The sequence below is a fragment of the Abrus precatorius genome, unplaced genomic scaffold (genome assembly GCF_003935025.1).
Source record: "Abrus precatorius isolate BTA unplaced genomic scaffold, Abrus_2018 Scaffold4, whole genome shotgun sequence".
In the NCBI taxonomy this organism is placed as follows: domain Eukaryota; kingdom Viridiplantae; phylum Streptophyta; class Magnoliopsida; order Fabales; family Fabaceae; genus Abrus; species Abrus precatorius.
The window spans coordinates 19,803,155-19,823,134 of record NW_020874384.1 but is presented as its reverse complement, the minus strand read 5'-3'; the positions used below and the strand labels follow the sequence as shown (position 1 = coordinate 19,823,134).

At 32.2% G+C, this 19,980-nt stretch overlaps 2 protein-coding genes across 3 annotated transcripts; one reads left to right on the top strand and one right to left on the bottom strand.

Moving 5' to 3' along the window:
* Window positions 1–5,168: 5,168 nt before the first annotated feature.
* LOC113864799 (cytokinin dehydrogenase 5) lies at window positions 5,169–12,261 on the top strand. The gene is made up of 5 exons (XM_027498913.1): window positions 5,169–6,329; window positions 7,246–7,373; window positions 8,175–8,450; window positions 10,510–10,772; window positions 11,896–12,261. The coding sequence occupies exons 1-5, from the start codon at window positions 5,756–5,758 to the stop codon at window positions 12,221–12,223; spliced, it is 1,569 nt and encodes a 522-aa protein (XP_027354714.1). The 5' UTR covers window positions 5,169–5,755; the 3' UTR covers window positions 12,224–12,261.
* On the bottom strand, window positions 11,169–17,923 carry LOC113864800 (ribosomal RNA small subunit methyltransferase I). Of its 2 annotated transcripts, none has more exons than XM_027498915.1 (10): window positions 17,680–17,923; window positions 17,503–17,597; window positions 17,320–17,416; window positions 16,032–16,160; window positions 15,797–15,905; window positions 15,542–15,686; window positions 15,165–15,207; window positions 14,366–14,539; window positions 13,952–14,077; window positions 11,169–13,858 (listed from the first exon to the last, which is right to left on the bottom strand). In XM_027498915.1, the coding sequence occupies exons 1-9, from the start codon at window positions 17,848–17,850 to the stop codon at window positions 13,970–13,972; spliced, it is 1,071 nt and encodes a 356-aa protein (XP_027354716.1). In that variant the 5' UTR covers window positions 17,851–17,923; the 3' UTR covers window positions 11,169–13,858; window positions 13,952–13,969. The 2 variants fall into 2 exon arrangements, with proteins under 2 accessions (XP_027354716.1, XP_027354715.1); XM_027498914.1 differs by having other exon boundaries at window positions 13,400–13,804; window positions 17,680–17,881.
* Between the last annotated feature and the right edge of the window lie 2,057 nt (window positions 17,924–19,980).

The window sequence follows — 19,980 nt, the reverse complement described above, 5'->3', positions numbered from 1 at the left end:
AGGATATATCTCATGGATTTGCCTGTACAGGCACGTTTCTTCATATTCAACACGTAAACCTCATTATTTATCAAGTAAAAGTGTTTTTTTTAACTACGTTTCATTTGTGATTATAAATTTTTCAAATTTCGCTTAATGTTACATGTTTAAATATATCTGAATTTCATTTCAACAGATCATAATTTCTGTATTAAATCCATGTTTATTGATTTTTTAAGGTGGGTCTTACTGATATAATTTAACCTTGATACTAGAACATGTAAATTAAGAAAGGAAAACAATTATCGAGACAGAAAGCAGAGTTACATAAAATCTGCAAACTGGCTACTTGTAAAAAGTGTCTAACTAGATCTGCTTGCTCCTTTCAATGCTAAAAGGTTACACAAGATCTTTACGAAAGATTTGGTAATAGATTTTACCCTTGTTTATTTCTGACCAAAAGATAAGATGAAAAGGATCGGAACATGTTGCCCTTTGGTAAACACATAGTTTTAATACGATAATAACTAGCAGTGTCTAACGTAACTGAGCAATTGAAGAGATAGGAAATCAGGAAAATCAAGTCAGTCACCCATCCGATATATACATGGATCATGCATGTTCTTAATATGTAGTATGATTCAATTACTGACCCACATCTCTGATAGGATTTGTTTCTTGTAGCTTTGTTATGAACTGTTTACGAAGGAAATCTTGCAGCATTCATCAGAGGACAAATTCAGCAACATATTGTATTTGTATGGTATGAAAAGATCGTTGGATATATTTCCTAAGGACATGACAAGACTCGTATGTTTTGTGCAGAAAGGGAAGGAAAATCAGAAAATGCCAATTTTATGTATGCTATTTTATGGACAAAGCCTGGTCCTGATGAGTCTAATTATATATGCATATACATCGTCAATAATTAATCTTATGCCGGACCTTGTCTCAGCATGCTTTTTAACTTTTTCATAATTCTTTTTTTTTTAAATTATACCCATGCTTTTCCCCCCATTTGAAAAAGTATTTAGTATTATATGGGATAAGAATTACTAATGCGTGCCATATTGGAGGATTAATTACACTGCACTTGTTATTAACCAAAGATAATACAGCATAAAGAGTTGTAATTAACTTTTTAAGACTATAATTCTTTGTTAACTCAATCAACTCCTTTTAACTCCCACTTATTTACACAACATGAAGCTGATAGAAATCAAAATTATAGAAGCAGTCACAAACGGGCGCCTTTCAACTTAAAAGGTTCATTGTTGATATTTAAGTTTATCAGAGCAGTCATAGCATAATGAAAAGAAATTTTCAATAAATATTTGCATAATAAAGAGAAATTAATTTGTTTTAGGAATTATCAGAAAACATGAAAAATTCTAGCCTACAGTAATATATATATACACATACTAATATAAGTCTAAAATAATTATATTATTAACTATAATGAACAATTCTTTTTCTTTAAATATTTTATATAATTGTATTTATTAAAATTCAAACTCAAAAATACTTATTAAATTAACAATCTTTTTAACCTACATGCTTAATAGTTTATTTTTAATAAAAATATGTAAAATAGTTTCTTTTAAAAGGATAAAATAAGGATTAAGTATTCAAACAAATATGTCAAATTTGAAGGTCAACGGGTGCTGGGATTTTGGCACAGTCAATTAGTGAAATGAAATCAAATTGCAATTATTTATCAATTAATTTTGATTGACAATCAATGAGTTAAAAGTAATTGGTCTGCGTGGTCTATAAATGGCTTGAGACAAATTCAAAGAGAGGAGCGTTTTTAAGTTCAGAGACCATAAAAAGAGGCACAAATTAGACCTACGTGAGAGGTAGAAGCACGTACTGTAGATTAGAGTTAAAAAAAAGTAAGAGATAGAGATGACTCTTTCTGAGATCTTGCAGGTACATCAACTTTTTCATCCATACTGTTTGCATATTGATATTTCATTTTTCTTTTTGTTACTGTTAATTTATCTTTGCTTGTTGAGCACGTCCTGCGTGATTACAGGTTTCAACTTTTATTTTACTTTTTAAAATTTGTTTTTCAGATCTTAAATTTTAATATTAAATTACTATAAACAATATTAACTTAGATTCAATTTTTAAAACACAAGTTAAACTAAATTCAATATTGATTAATTGTTCCACATATTTAACAGTATATAGTTATTTATAAATATAAAAAAACTACAACATACATAATTACAAATAATCACATTAACAATGATGTCTAAACTTTTTTTTAGCAGTCATTGTTATATTTTATTTGTTTAACATATTTTAAATTTAAATGCCGTAATTTACATAAAACAAGGTAAATTTTTAAATTTGGATAATAACAAAAATATTAAATATAATTTAAAGTATGAATCAATATTCTTGATAATTGCTGAACTTGTGAATCATCGGTAGATAAGAGATTATTTTAACTTAACATATAATTTTGAATTTTAATTTCAATTATAAGTATCAGAAAGAGAGTTTTGTATTCATTGATTTAAAAACTGATATTTTTAAACTTTTCTTCACTATTTTGTGAATATGGGTTTTATTTTAAATAAAGAATGTTTAACCATATATATATATAATATAATGTCACATTTAAAAATAAATATTTTTTTATCTTACAAAAGCAAATTATATTCTTTAAAGATAACACTAATTTATCAATAAAGATTAATTAGAATAGTAAGCGACTCAGTATTGTTTAAATAAAATTTATGTTTAGAGTTTTTGTGTATATAAAAAAATTTTAATAATAAACTCACTCATTACATGTTTAAGTGCATAACTTAGGTTAAATCTAAATTAAACGAGATGAAATAAAAATACTAATTTATAAATAACTCTTATCAGAATAAATAATGTATGGTACTAACATTTTTTTTCTACGTGTAATACCATTAACCTGAAGTTTAATATGTAAACCTCATTTCAAAAAGTATTTGATTGCACGATTTTATTTTAAACAGATACTGCGTTTGGTTATAGCTTCGAAACTTTGTTTTAAATATTACTTATCTTCTCACCGTGACTTCCTTCAAGACAAGTTAAGACAATTGTGTTTAAGAAATAAAATATATATGTTATATTGAGAGTAATTATGAATAAATTTTTCAAAAACTCAAATTTACTTTTCATATAACTTTAAAAGTTATTGATAACTAATTTTGATCACTATATTATTATTTTTAGAGTTTTAAAAGATGGAAACAAAATTTCAAATCCTTGAAGATTACGCGAATAATGGCTGAAAAATGAAATATACCTAAAAAGCTTAGTTATTTATTTTAATAGTACAAGCAGTACAAGATGAACAATCCGGACATAGAACAAACATCCCATACAAAACAATCTGATAAACTTAACGTCCCTCGCAACTACTGACATTTGTTTTTCTTTTCTTTTATTCACTGTCGATTTTGAATTGCATAAAGTCGTATACACACATGCCTCGTTAATTATATTTTTATTCTGTTATTTATTTTTCATAATTAAACTCTTCCTTGATCATTACAACGGATCAGACATGATCATTAAATAAAATATGATCAGCATAATGACGTACAGCTGCAGGCAAAACAACAATGAATTAATTATGAGCAGGAACTATCAGAGGATATATCCACAAACTAATAATTTGCATGGGTACCGGTAAGAATCCTGTACATTCTATGAATATTTTAATTTTAATTTAATTAATTAATTTAAAGGATATTATATGAATATTTAACAAAGGTAATGCCTTTTGTCTTTCGTTTTGTTGTGAGTGTGGTAATTAAGTTGGAATTTAATTAATTAGAATAACATTGTCCACGAATTCATATTAAATAAAATATTATAACTGCGTACCTCGAGCAATCCAAGGCCTGGATTCTATTATTTTCCTATTTTGGGACCGTTGAGAGTTGGGGTTAGCTAAGCTTCATTTCATAAAATGGGAACATACATAATTCAATGATTATGACCTCATCATTTATATACAGCTAGCATAGCAGACATATACATTTGCTAATGTTGATGACTGCTTCGAGTGCCTAATTAAACCAATATTTCTCATCCTTGCCACTAATTAAAAAATATAGAAAGATTATTCATATAAATTTACAAATTAATTATTTCATTTTTTAAAAATGGGTAAAAGGAGAGAGAGAGAGAGAGGGAGAGGGAGAGAATGGTTAACTAGTTTGGCTTTGGCTTGGCACTTGAGAGCTTGACAAGGATCGTCCCAGACTGAGGGTCTGCACCCACGTGAACCATCCTTCCGTGATGTCCCCACACAGATCCTCCGTATCCATACGTGGACCCCTAAGTGTAGAACTTTGACCTCTCATCCATTATTTTTTTACACCTTAAATTTATAACTGGTCATGTATTTTTTATTTTTATTTTATCTCTTCTTTTATGAATTTACCTGTTACATTCTTTTTTATTCTCCTACTGGATTAAAAGTATATACACCCGTGAAATGATCTTTGTTCTTTGTCAAGTGGCAACTTCAGGAGATAGGTGTAAAAAAGCTTCAATGTGATACAACTATACAACCATTTTTATTTGTCGTTTCCCCTCCCTCTCTTTGTGATCATTCTCAAATGGTTTAATTAAATATAAATATGACCCCTTTTTTATATTTATAAAAGATTGTATAATTCTTATACAAAATTAGAAATATGCATTTTTTATAATTTAAGAAATAATACTGAAAAAACTAAAATAAAATACTATTCTTTAAAAACCTGCAAAATTACTGTTTGATTTGTGCTTCATACATAACCTTATTTAATTAGTGTCTATTTTCTATTGCCAATTCTCATATTTTTAAAAAAAATAAAAGACACATTTTTAAAAAAAATTACTTTTAGCATATATCTTAATTTTATTCTGTAATTTTAAACTAATTTTACTTATCTTCGAATTAACAGTTCTTAAACTTTTTTTTTCTTTTTCCGGTTTTACCTTTATAACGCTAGAATTGAGCTCTAGATCTTAATATCCAGGGCCCAATAAATGTACTATTTGACAATGAGGGACGTGTATCTCGTGGCTCCTCTCACGTTAAGATCCACGTGCCCTTACTCTGGGCTTCAGCCCAGTTTCTCGTGGTCACCTGTCCTATAAATTAGCCTGTATCTTAATTACTAGACACACAGTAATGACTCTTTCATCACAATTCACCGCACGCACAGAGTTTCTTGATTTTCATGCCAAACCCTTCTTTCTTTCTTTGAGAGACACTCTGCCAATATATCACTAGATCCACTCCTTTGTATTATTTGTATGCGTTTTTATATACATATCCACTAAATTCAATTGCACATCGAGATTCTTTCTTTCTTCCTTTATTTTTTTTAAATAAGAAGAAATAAAAAGGATTTGGGCTTGGGAAAGAATCGAAGAAAGTGAGGGAGAGGGAGAATCTTTTATCTTTGTGCATGTTGCGTACAAAATCTTTAAAGCGAAATCGTGCATACGTTAACCCACGACTCCCCACGACGCTGCTCCAAGATTTTGTTCTCTTAGTTCTCTGGAGCTCTCCAACATTCTTATTTCTTCCCTTTCCCTCATCCACTTCTCTCATCCACCCCAATAACTCATCGTCACCATCATCGTCGTACACTACACACACATGACATGCATGTATCTGCATTAATTCCTTATAATAAGTGAAAACACACACACACACACACGTACGCTAGCTAGCTAGCTTGTGGTTGTGGGGTAGTTTTAAATAAATAATAAATAACCAATGGGCGTCAACAACGGCAAGCTTGTTCTGTTAACATTTGCTATATGTCGTTTGATAGTAACGGTGGGGTTAACGGAGCTGTTCGATGTGGCACTAGAGGGTGGAGTGAGCGTGGAGAGGCAAGAAGTGGAAGCGGCTTCGGTGGATTTCGGGATGTTGGGAAGAGGAGAGGCTTTGGCGGTGGTGCAGGCGGCGTCGGCGGAGGACGTGGGAAAGGCGGTGAAAGCGGCGTTTGAGTGGGGTTTGGCGGTGTCGGCACGAGGGCACGGGCACTCGATAAATGGGCAAGCGTTGATAAAAGGGAAGAAGAAAGGGGTGGTTATAGAAATGGGGAAAAAGGGTGGTGAAGGAATGATAAGAGTGTGTTGGGAAAGAATGTATGTGGATGTGTGGGGTGGGAATTTGTGGATAGAGGTTTTGAGTGCAACATTGGAGTATGGGTTGGCTCCCATGTCTTGGACCGATTACTTGTATTTGTCTGTGGGTGGAACCCTATCCAACGCTGGGATCAGTGGACAGACCTTCAATCACGGTCCTCAGATCACCAATGTTTATGAGCTCGATGTCGTTACTGGTAAGTCTAAACATTCATTCTTTATCATTCTTCCATTGCATTCCATATTCATTTATTCTGTTATCTTATTTTAATATTTCTAAGTTAATATTATATATATATTTTAAATATATTCTACAATTTTTTTAATATTACAATAATACTAAATAATTTTCCACTTTGAACTTATTAAAACTACTTTCATAGTTAGTTATTGCAATACTTCTATGTTTTACATCTAGCTCTTTTATGTGTAATTTTGGGAGATAATATTAGTTTTTTTTATTGCATTTTGGATGCATTTATACATCAAAGCTAAAAATAAGTTAAAATAAAATAATTATATACGGTATTTTTTATAGTATCAATTTTTAATTGCTTTAATGTAAGAAGACTTGTAAAAACTAATAATGGCCGGGTGTATTCACTTGATTTGAAATATAGTTTTGTTACAGTATTATTTTTTCTTTTTATTGTGGAGAATTTTATAAAGAAAAATGAGAATAACATTACTCTTCAATTTAAATAAATGTCTCTTAATTTCTCACTTTTATTAGTTGGAAAAGCTAACCCTTATATCGCATTGCAAACTACCACATCTCGTAATTTTGCTTTGTGTACTTGTTAATGTTCGATATTTCTTTTGTTTCTAAATATTAGTTTCTCTTGGGGGAGTTCCTCATATATACATTATTTTAAAGTTACTTAAATTTTTTAATGCGATTGCAGGCAAAATTTGTTAATTTTATAAAAAAAAAGTATGCTTGTACTAACTAGTAGTTCCCGTAATGGAAAATTTTTCACTATTTAAACAACGATGTCCCACTCATTTGTCATGGCTTTAAGTACAAATCAAACTGGTTTGTCTTTAGCGTGGTTAATTAGTACTCCGTAACATATTGCTATGATAATGTTTGGATGTTTGCTGCTGTAACAGGAAAGGGTGAACTGTTGACGTGTTCAGAAGATCGTAACTCAGAGTTGTTCCATGCGGTTCTTGGAGGTCTTGGACAATTCGGAATCATCACAAGGGCTAGAATTGCTCTCGAACCAGCTCCTCAGAGAGTAACTATCTCTCCTGCGTACTTTATTTGTCTCCTTTTCTTACGCACAAATATACACTACCCAATTCCTTCTTTCTTTGTATGACACTCATTTTTATAGTTTTATTATTAGTTTTTATGATATCACGTTTTCTTTGAATTTTTAAATAATAAATTGCATTGCTTAATACGTACGTACTCTTCATGTTTCTTAAAGCAACTCAGTGTAAATGAAAAATGAAAAAAAAGGGTAAATATTCCTTTTTATTTTAAATGTCGGTTGAAGATGATTTGCTTCATTTGATAGGAGGGGCATACGATAGTGATGATACGTCTTTTCTTGGAAATCTTTCTTCACATCAGCGACAAAACATAAAAAGAGTCGTTTTCGAAGGGATGGTTTGGGTACTCTCCTTCTTCTAATAATATAAAGCTGAAAATCTCGTTTGGGTGTCGCCAGCTGCCTAGCCATTCTCAATTTTATTTAATTTCTGTTAACAAACTCACAGTTCTATATTGGTTATTTAAACAAAATCATAACCGGTGACTGATGTGTCAAGCCAGTAGATTATCGTTAATTAATATTGTGGTGCCGCACTGGTTTAAAGAATTAAAAATTATACATTTTTATTAAGAATTTCATTAGACTGTATTATAAATGAATTATATGAAAATAAGTGCATTTATTAGATTTTTTTGATAAAGTATTTTTGTTTTTAAATTTTAAATTTTAAATCAGTACTCAAGGACTCTGGTTTGTTGGTGTTTGTTAAATTTTATTAACGTTAGATATAATATATATATCATAAATATTATTGTACAGGTTCGTTGGATACGAGTACTGTACTCCAATTTTTCAACCTTCTGTAAGGACCAGGAGTTTCTCATCTCTCTGCATGGGAAACCAGCAAGGCAGAGATTCGACTATGTAGAGGGTTTCGTGATAGTGGATGAAGGGCTCATCAATAATTGGCGATCTTCATTCTTTTCACCAAGTAACCCTGTCAAAATCACTTCCCTCAAAGCTGACGGAGGTGTTTTGTACTGTTTGGAGATTACCAAAAATTACAACCAAGAGAACGCCGATTTTGTTGATGAGGTATACGCCAAACCTAACGTAGATTTTCTATTGTTAGATAGTGACTTAAAATGAGTACACTTAGCTTACCCTGATTGAAATTGTCTAGTTACATTTTTTAATTTGACAAACTTAAGTGTAATATTATACATATTTTGGTGTTTTTAATTAAAATTAAAATTATACTTCAATAAATATATTATCATTTAAAGTTATTACAAATGATTAAATTAAACTTCTAATTTTAATTAAAAAATTACACCTAAATTTGTTTTAACTTAAGATAAATTTGACAACACTTAGTGCATTGTGACCATAAAAATATTGATACATCATTAATTTTATTAAGTTGTGTCATTTAGTGCATTAATGTATTAATTTATTAAGTATACTCAAGTTTGATATACATTGAATTATGACTGGAATCACTCTGCCTTGCTAGATAGGCTCGGAATTATCCTCATATTTATTTATTTATTTTTGAATATTTTTTGTTTTATTTTTTTTACATTTTTTAAAATTCAGTTGCTGATTTGGATCACTAAAATGCTGTTAAATGTGTTTTTAGTTGGATAGTCGACTAGAAAGATTAAAAACAATAATTTACAAAAATATAAAGATTAAAATAAAAAAATTATATTTAAATGAACTTAAATAAAAAAAATTGAATAAAATATATAGAGTGAAAATATCTTTATGTCTTATTTTAAATTATGCATGTAGAAGATTATTAAATTGAACAATGATTATTTATGTACCTGTTTGAACCCTCTTATTCTAAAGTTAAAGAAAATAATGAAATAATTAGTATAAGGGAATTTTGAAAAACAAACTTTTTTTTCAAAAAAGAAAAATTGTTTCTCTAACATGCCAACAGATGTGTCATCTTTCGCGTGAGTTATTTATTAAGAATGTTAAAATGTGAATAATTTAAACAAGTAAGAAAGTGTTTTAGTACCATCCAAGATGTTATTTAAATTCTAGTGGCTTGAAAGAATATATATGAAATATAAGTATAGGGACATCATCTCCAGAGATCCGATAGGGTATATAGGGATGGAGAAACAAATTAACTGGCAAATTAAACATGAAAGAATAAAACGGCTTTGATTTGCATAACACTATTAGATGGAAAGCTGTTTCACGATCCAGAAAATAAAGAAGAATCCTTACTTTAAACTTTTACCGCTCCAAACTTATTGTTGTATATCATTGCAATGTCACAGTGTTTTCTTCGTTCACAAATCCATGTTTCGTTTAATGATTCAATATTTGCTGTTTTTAAATCTTATAAATGTTTAATTTTAATTGTTAATGATATTTTTTAATTGGCAAAAAGCCAAGTGATTACCTCTAGACAGCGTAACAACAACAGTATACATCAAATTTTTTTTCTCTTATTATCTCATTTTCTGTTGAATCCTACGACCACCTAAATCTTTGATTTAATTTGTTTGTTTACGTTGTCGCCATTTATTGAATATAAGCATTGCTTCTTCCTGCGTCGCTGTCCTCGGATATGATTATTCTCTGTACTCAAACATAAACCAGTTTGTAGTTATACAACAGAATGCAATAAAACATACAAAAGAAAACATGTGGAAGATCTTGTGCAATCTATCATCTCGATTCAATCGCGAGACTGAAGGCAACCTTTACAATAGTTAATTCAAAAAACAACGCCGGCAGCCATCACATTATTCTCTTACTTGTTTTGATCTTCTCTTTAAATCTTGCCAAAGCTATATAGCTAATTTAAATAATGGGGTTCATCCCGACAAAAGCAGCGACTACCTAAGCTAGCAGCTTTCTTTTTCATATATAGCTATTTAAATGCTATGCTTTTGTATATATATACATGCATGAATCTAATTTCTTTAACGTGAGAAAAAATATAAAATAAGAAAGTGATAATTTATCTCTTCTTAATTTAAAGTCAATTATATTTATAATAATTTTAAATCAATGACTGATAAAATTTTACTTTAAAAGAACTAAATTCGTATCGATCCACTTTTATAAATATATTTAAACGTGTTACATTAATTTGTTAGTGGTTTTGCGTTTTTATGATGTACAGGAGATAGAGGGTCTATTGAAAAAGTTAGATTTTATACCAACATCGGTGTTCACAACGGATCTGCCTTATGTGGATTTTCTGGATCGTGTACATAAGGCTGAGCTCAAGCTTAGAGCCAAGGGTTTATGGGACGTCCCTCATCCATGGCTCAACCTTTTTGTTCCAAAATCAAGGATAGCGGACTTCGACAAGGGTGTGTTCAAGGGCATTCTGGGAAACAAGACAAGTGGGCCTATCCTCATTTACCCTATGAACAAAAACAAGTAAGCCTATATATTTCCGCATGCATCCATTTGCTACACTGTATTGTTTCGCTTATCATATTCATGCATGTCCTACTCATATTTAGATATAAAACCACTGCATGCTTGCAGGAATGCATAGATCTCCTCATATATAAACGACATATCTTACTGGGTGTCAGTGTTAAGGTCTATATCTCATCGCCCTTTTCCGATCCCCCGCTTAATTAGATAAAAGGAATAATAAAAGAAAAGGAGTGAAATGAAGGATGGTGAAGTTGTGATCCTTTGAGAGAGAGAACACTATATATTTATACAAAGAATATTCCCAATAATAGTGGAACCTAATGATAATGTTTGACGATTCTCGACAACTGATTGACAGATAGAATTGTTGTTGGCAAGGATTAATGAATGGAACCTGTACGTTTATATTAAATCTTAATTATACATGGCAGGCAAAATCAAGATCCTCAATAATTCGTGAATTAGGTGACATTTGTTATGAATTATATAAGGTAAATATCTCTAATAAACAGATAATAGCCAAATATATCTTAAACCAAAGAATGGTTATTTCCAAGTGGAAATGGAAAATGTGGAAAGAACAACCACGGCGATGTACATGTAACCAACACAGCAGATGAAAATCTGCATCAAAGCCAGCTAGGAAGTGCCACGATTTTCTTTTCCCTTTGCGTAGACCGGAAGCAAACAAAACGGACGGCCATGGTCATCCAGCTGAGGAGATTCTGCTGTCAGAAGATCTTCTATGGGGGACCCACTCTTGGAATGGTAGGGATACACTAACCTAGTTCCAGCTTCCACAGACACCGCCGTATGTTCACGCAACCATACCCGTCCATGTCAATATCAATATTCATAAATAAATCATAATTGCACTTAATTATATTTCAATTTTTCATTTAGACATAAAAAAAATAATGATAGCAAGTTTCACAAACAAAATTCAAACGTGCATGCAAATTAAATTCCCCCTTGCGTTGGCCTCTGACAAGTCACACGATTGTTAACAACGTAGTAGTAAGTAAATCCCACCAACTGTCTACTACCGTTTTGCATCATTGCATGCATGAAAAGAAAATTCCATAACGTGATTTTGCTGATGGTGATGGGTATGTAGGTGGGACCATCGGAGCTCGGTGGTGATACCAGAAGAGGAGGTGTTTTACCTGGTGGCATTTCTGAGATCAGCATTGGATACTGAGACACTGGAGTACCTGACTAATCAGAACCGTCAGATTCTGAGATTCTGCCATGATTCGGAGATCAAGGTGAAACAGTATCTGCCCCATTACACAACACAGCAGGAGTGGATGGACCACTTTGGAGATAAGTGGACCCAATTCAATGCCAGGAAAATGCAATTCGATCCTCGACGAATCTTAGCCACGGGCCAACAAATATATGAATTTGAGCCCTCCCTCTCCGTCACCAAGGATGACATGTAGCAACATGCAAAACAACTTCCGAAGGACAACAGTGGAAAGAGATAAATAAGGGAAGGGATGGTTATAATTAAGTAGTGAGTTTAGGGTATAAATAAGCAGTGTTGTACTATCATGATTAGGAATTACAAGGAGGATCACAGCAAGAATTTGTGCTGGTGCAGCGATGGTTGAGGTGTTGCTATCTGAGATTACTAGGGGGAAAATGTTGCGGGAGTTCTGTTATCATTATATATATATACATGAGTTTGCTAATTAAGCTGCCCAAGGCTTAGGCCCAATAAGTGGGAATTGATCTGCTGGGGCCAATGGGAAGGAAAAGGGCAAGCTGCACATGACATCTTGCTGAGCAGCGCCCGTGATCCCGACCGCCCGTGTGGTTTGGTTGTCTTGTCCACAATCATGCAGCTGTTTCCACTCTTTTTCTAAAGAAAAAGTAGCTTTTAGCTCTTATTATCCATCCAAATTCCTTGTACATATAATTCGTCCAGATATATTAGATCTGTCTGCCTTCTCTTTTAGCTTCAAGGAGCAAGAATGCATGAAAAAGAAGTTCAAATGGAAACAATTACACTGACCCATTATAAAACAAAATGGTATTTATGAAAAATGATGACGACAAGTTAATCAGAGTGAAGGAACACCATTTATTTTATGAAAAGTAAGGAGTACAATGTACAAAAATATTAAATCGGAAGACCAATTCGACCTCTACCATGCAATGGAATTGCCAAAAAATTTATGGCTTATATCGCCCATCTTCCTTCAAGGTGTCAGTCATCCAGCTTAGCGTGTCATCATAAAACCTCGGGCGGTAATCAGAGCTCGATGCTTACTCCGCGGAAAGGGAACGTGCATCATACCAGTTTATTCAAGATTATTCTTTACTAGCAATATAATACCACACAAATATAGACGTAATTGCATGACATACACACAACCATTTATGCTACTTTAATCCCAAAGGATTTTATGAGAAAGAAAAGCTTAACCAATTCGTACCACATACGGGCATAGCTTTTGCGGATTCGTGAAACATTCCATTTGATCGAAAACTAGAACAAGCGTAGATACCTTCAGGTACACACAAGGGATTGACTAGGGACTTCGGGATATTAACAGATAATAACACAGTTCTCCTATTTGTTGTGGATGATCAGACCAAGGATATATTATTCACTGAACCGATTACTAGATTCGTATTCAGATGTGACAGTAGCAGAATCTATAACCATGCAGTCTGTACGCAATTAAGACAGGCTGGGGAGCTAAATAAAACAGCGGCTCACCACAATCAGATCATGTTGTAGAAGTAGGATACAGAAGCAATTAAGGAATTCAGCTTTGTCATTTTTCTCATTAGTACGACCCAACAGCTACCCTGCTATCTTGCCCTGCCCTGAGTAGACATTTACAATCAATTTTGTTGTACTCTGTTGGTGTGTGTCCTGAAGAGCTGAATCCTGGGGAGCCAAGGACAAAAGGTGGATGCTAAGTATACCGGGCCCAACCATCTTAATATGATCCGCAATAGTGCTTCAACAGCAGTGGTAAAATCATCTCATTCATCTAGGTGGAAGACCACTGCCAACCCAGTAGAAAGATTGAGCAACAGAGACAGCTAAACCACATCCTTCTCTGTTAATTACAGATGATTTTAAGCTTAAGAGAACAATAATTTGACCAAAAATTGATACCAAAGAAAAACCAGCAAAGTAAAATCAAACTTACCAGTAGGAATAATCTGCACTAGTTTGAATCATCTTCCACTTCGGGTTGCTTCCCAAATTTTCTTAGTGCAAGTGAATATATAGTTTTTCTACTCACTGATGATCTGCCGGTAACCAATTTCACAGCCTAAATTAAACACCAGCAGTTGAAATTAATTAACAAATGCATGGAAAGTACACAGTAATTATAAGCTGAAATGAAAGAAAAAAAATTGAACTGTGATTCTATTAAAAATGAGTCAATCAACTTATGAGGTAAAAAGATACATTTGAGCTAATTTTAAACATGATTAAATTCAATTCTAAGGGAATAAAATAGAAAACAAGAGATATAGGTTATGTCAGAAAAGAGGTGCAGTTCAAAATGATTATTATATATATTATCTATATAAAGCTTCTACTAAAATAAATTTACTGTGGAAAGACTCGCGCCACTTGCAATCAGTTCTCTTAGTTCACTCTCAAGCTGAATGTGAGACGGAGTTTCAACTTTAGAATTTGCTTGTCCTTCAATCAATATGGTAAGTTCTCCCTTCACTTGACGAATAGAAAATAATTCCTTGGCTTCACCAAGAGTACCACGCCAAAACTACATAAGCAATATCTAATATGTCAGTTAAAAGAACAAATCATATGACAAGTATAATATGCTAATTGATTGAACAAACTATTCACAAAATTCTACAAAACAAAAGCATGCTGATGGTGTAGCTATTAAGTTACATATGCCTCCTGGTTGTCTGCCAGAAAATCCACACATACAAATACATCATCCTTATCCTCACCCCTGTCAAAAATACTATGCAATATGATTTTTAAGTTACAGCCAGAATCAGGTACAAAAGAAGTAAATTTAAATCCCAAAGTCAAGCATACCACCATAATCATAGTTGATGAACAATTAAATCTTGTAGCAAGACAAAACAATATATGTTTTTGCATAAGAAAAATAGTCATTTTGCATATTGAGAAATGCAATAGCAAGGCATCATTGCTATGATTAACCTTATTTAATTTATAATATTGGCAGCAAATATACAGAGTCGGAAACTATTGGGTTCCATTGTTCTGGTTATCACAGATTAAGTGAAAAGTAGTTGCAGAATCAATGGCTTCAAGGTAACCATAACAGAGATACGATAACTAACCAATTTCAAGAAATATAATCAGTGTTCAAACACTACCGAATTCAGGGAGTCAAATTCTAAACCTACCTCTTCATGTAACTTGGTCATTTCCCGAGCAATAACACATATCCTGCAATATCATCATCATATTGAAGAGTCAACCGATCTGGGTCAATATAACTTCCCAAGCCATACCTCTGTCCTCCTCAGCTAATATTGCCAAAAGGAAAGTTTGAAGGACAAATTAAGTATACTCCCCATCCCCCCCAAAATCAAAATTCATGAGTTAGTTATCTAAATGATTAATATATTGCAAAAAAAGCAACCAATGTATTCTCCAATCGGAAAAAATAAAATAAAAGTGAGAGGCAAGTATGCTGATTGATAGAAAAAGTTGACAAGCACATAGTACTTTCGTTCATCAAACTAAGCATTATAAACATCACTGTGTTGGCTCTCAGTACCTCGTATCACCAAATATTGAAGAACACTCTTCAAGAAATTGAGAAAGTTTGTGAGGAGGAACATAAAATATTTGTGTTGTTGTTTGATCAGCTGAAACCATAAGCCTTTTTCTTCTTGAACCTGAATGCTTTGGAAGAAAACCAACTACATAAACATAAGTCACAACAGCCATTTCAATTTTCAGGTCCCAATACAACACAAATGCCAAAGTCTCTATAATAGTCAATCCACCAACAGTTTATCCAGCTAATTACCAAATGTAAATTCATCAGTTGGTAAACCTGATGCAGAAAGAGCCGATACCAAAGCACAGGGACCAGGGATAGGAACAACCAGGATATTTTCACTAACACATAATTTGGCCTGCATCAAATTTTGAGAAGCTTCCTAATGAGTAAGAAACCTCCAAAATCCACTAACCACACACGCACACACTTAAGAAACATTAAAGAAATGCTGATAATAATAAACACGGCAACAGCAACATACCAACTCCATACCAGGATCACTGATACCTGGCATTCCAGCATCACTTATAAGTGCCACAATCTCACCCTGCTTCAGCCTCTTCAGCACAATCTGTTCCCTTTGTGATTCATTGAATTTGTGATAACTCATCTGAAGATTATTTTACAATGATTCTTATGCTTGCACAACCTTTTATTTACAGAAAGGGAATTATTTTACAATGATGCTCATGCTTGTCCAATATATTAATATGTTAGGTGGAACTTAGAAGATTCATCCCTTTCAATTAAATATAGATTAATCCAATTTACTCGTGAAGAAGTGACTCTGATCCTTGGCTTGCCCTCTGAAGGAACATACATAGATTTTTCATGTAACAAATGAAAGCTCTTTTGTCCATCAATTATGTAATGTCATTGATGGAAAGATCTCTTATGAAAAATTTTGAAAGCGATAGAAGAAAATAAATATAATGATAATGTAAAGAATTTTGTGCTTGTACATAGCTGCCTGTTTTATAAGTTTTACTTTTTACCCTCTAGTGCATTTCTTGATTTCTTGTTGAAATATCTAGATGGTGTTAATCATCTTGATAGTTTTAAGTGAGCTAAAGTTGTACATGGTAAGTCACTTTCTACTCTTAATAATACATCCTGTAAGCTTAGTCATTGTCCAACCAAGATTGATTTGAATGGCTGTGTAGCTTTTTTAATAGTAAGTACATATTTTCTCGATTAGCTTTAGTTACTTTTTATTATCATACATCATTTGATTGACTATATATTTAATCAGGTTTTTTCTTTTCATTAGGTATGGGCATTAGAATATATATGTACATGTAATAGGGCTTCAGTTAAAAATTCACTAGTGTTTTACAATGACTCGATAAAAATAATTTCTCAGACAAGGAAGTGAAGAAAAAATTTGTTGATGAGGTATCAAGTTTGCAAAACAGGCGGAGCAGCAGTGCTGCCGGCGAAGGTAGTCGGAGTTCATGATGCTTATTGTAAACCTTCACCAGCAGCATCTGGTTGCCGCTCCACTAGTGAAGTGGATGAATTCCCTAAATCCAATCTTGCCAACTTTAACTCCCCAATCGTGTTTTACAAGCTTGGACTAATCTATCTTCAGTTAAAAAGGATGAATATTCTGTTTCACCTTATATATAGGACAAGCGTAAGCATACCCTGCTTCGACCTCTTCAACACAACCTGTTCCCTTTAACTCGTCTGAAGATCTAGACAAGAGTATTGGAAGAGGTAAACTAGGAAGCAGAACAATCAAACGTTGCGAAAAAGAAGAGGCTTACAAGGGGTGTTTTGATATTGTAGTGATGAAGCAACTTCCCAGAGTGTCTCGTGTCCTCTGAGAGTATGACATCAGCAGAATTCAGCACGCGAAGAGCCCTGCGCGTGCACACCAAACAAAATCTGTTAAACTTAAACACCCAAGTGAAAAGAGGAAGAAAATACTCGTGTGAAACGTTTCGTGCCTCAGGGTAATGTCTTCGAGATTTCCAATCGGTGTTCCAACGAGATAAAGACCGGGTTTCAGAGACTGCGAGTGACGATTATCCGTTTCGTTAACCTACGAATGGAAATTCAAAATCGGTGATTATTGCGAGGAATAAAATGAAATAACCCAAGGCATGGCTTCAAAATGAAATTACAGGTTTTTGTGATTGAGGAGGGGGATGGAAGCCAGAGCTAGAGCAGAAGGAGAAAAGGGAAACGGTGAGTTGCTTGCGCATGGGAATGCTTGCTCCATACATAGCGCCGAAATTCAACGGAAGTGGTGAGCCCACAGAAATCGCCGTCCAAGGCAATCGCCGAATCAACATTGTAACCTCTTCGTCTTCGCAAAATTGGAAAGCAACAATGCATTTGCAACACCCGTCTTTTTTCTTTTGGACAACAGTCAAAAATAAATTTATTTGATCGGTTAATTAATAATTTAAAAAATTCATGAAAAAAAAAGGGGGAAATCAAGCCAAGTTTCGGACTTTCTTTGTCACCTTTTTTGTTTTCCTCCAAACAGATTCAGAGAAGGCCCAAACTAAGCTTAAAGCATTCAGTCCGAGTCCGACCCAAAAAAAAAAAGACGAACAACAGGTTTTGGCCCAAAAAAAATTCAACAATGGGCACTTTGACCGAAAAAAAAATGTTATTCTTTTACCTCTGTTTTTTATATGGTCTTATTATACCTTTCTATTAATCCTTCTGATATTTTGAGGTAAATATGAAATAAAATTATAGATGCATTCAAATTTTTTTATTCAATAAATAAGAGGAATTATAAATAAAAACAGAATTTAGAATTTCTAATTTTTTTAGTTTAACTTTTAAAGTACTTTTATTTTTAAAGATAACACCTACTTCATTTAGCGAACCACCTATATTAATGTCTCTCCTCCTCGTGTTCATATACCTTCAACACTCCTCTACGTTTAAATTTTTCTTTGGTTCAACTATCAGCCTCTCACGACACAAAATGATTTCTCCATGCTCAATGAGTTTAACTCGATGGAAAATTTTAGAGGTATAATTTATAAAAATAACATTTTATTTTTTTATCTCATTTTAATAGATTTTGTATATAATTTATGAAAATAAAATATGTTTAAATAAATTTAAAAAATTTGTTATATTTATTTTAATAAATATATTTTACTTACAAAACTATTATCTGTTGCATTTAACGAAGAAAAGTCAATTATTTGTTTTTTTTTTTCTTGGTTACTGTAGCCATGCTTCACTAAAAATTACAGTTATGTGTTTTTTTTTTTTTTCTAACTTTTAGCAGTACCCTAAAAATCTGCGCTCTGCTTTTAAAAACAAAAGAAAATGATGAGTTTTTTTTTTTTTTTATGTTTTTAAAAGCTAAGTCTACTTGAAGAGTTTTATTTTTTATGATTTTTTATTAAACAATATTTTCCCCGATATATTCTGTTAATTTAGTCACACTTTTCACTCTCATAAATAAAATTAAGCACAATATACCTTACTTTATCATAATCGTTGCAATCTGTCTTTCTATCCAATTTTAAAATTATGCTTACGGGAACATGTTATATACACTTTGTGTACATAATTTCTTTTTACTGAGGATATATATTTTAAAAACAATTATTTTTTTATCAATCTTTTTTTATTTTTTCTTAGTGAGTAGTTGCTAATGCCTAGTAGTTTTATTTTTCCTGAATGTCCTGATTTATAACATCCAATTGGAGTTCTAAATGAAACAAAATGATGATAAGACTTTAAAGATATAGTCCAGTATGATCATTATAACTCTTTTGCCAATTTTATAATTATTTTTGTCTTTCCTTTTTACTTTAGTCACCCACAAAAGTAGTTAAATAATTAGATCAATTTGATTCTGTTTCAAAACATTATTATCTCTTAACTCTAATCAAATAGTTATATAGCATGTCCTGTTAAAATAAATTTAAAAATTAGATGAAAAAAACTATAATAATTGTCATAAATTATAGTATATTATACTTAATTTATATACATAGACGAAGCTAATCTAACATATTAGGAGAACAAAGTAATATTCATTCTTTCTTTTCTTATTAAAACCCGATCAGTTGGTATCTTCATTTTTGTATGAAAAAAGTAATCGAAAGGATTTGTTAAAAAATGTCTCAAGAACGTTGGTTAAATAATAATAATAAATGCTATCGATAATTGATATTATAAATTTTAAAACTTCTGATAAAGGTGCATTGTTAATTTTTTGAATAAAATATTAATTTTATAAGTTTTAATCAATATCTAAAAAGTACTTAGTATATTAAGATCCGTGAAATTAAAAATATACAAAATAATGAAAACTCTAATTAAAAGCCAAGTGGTTTTCCACCCACCTTTAATTCCTAACAAATAATCTGACTTGCTAACCAATGGAATTATGGGAACCCTCCGAATCTAACTCACCCCACGATTGCCTGAAAATATTTGAATCG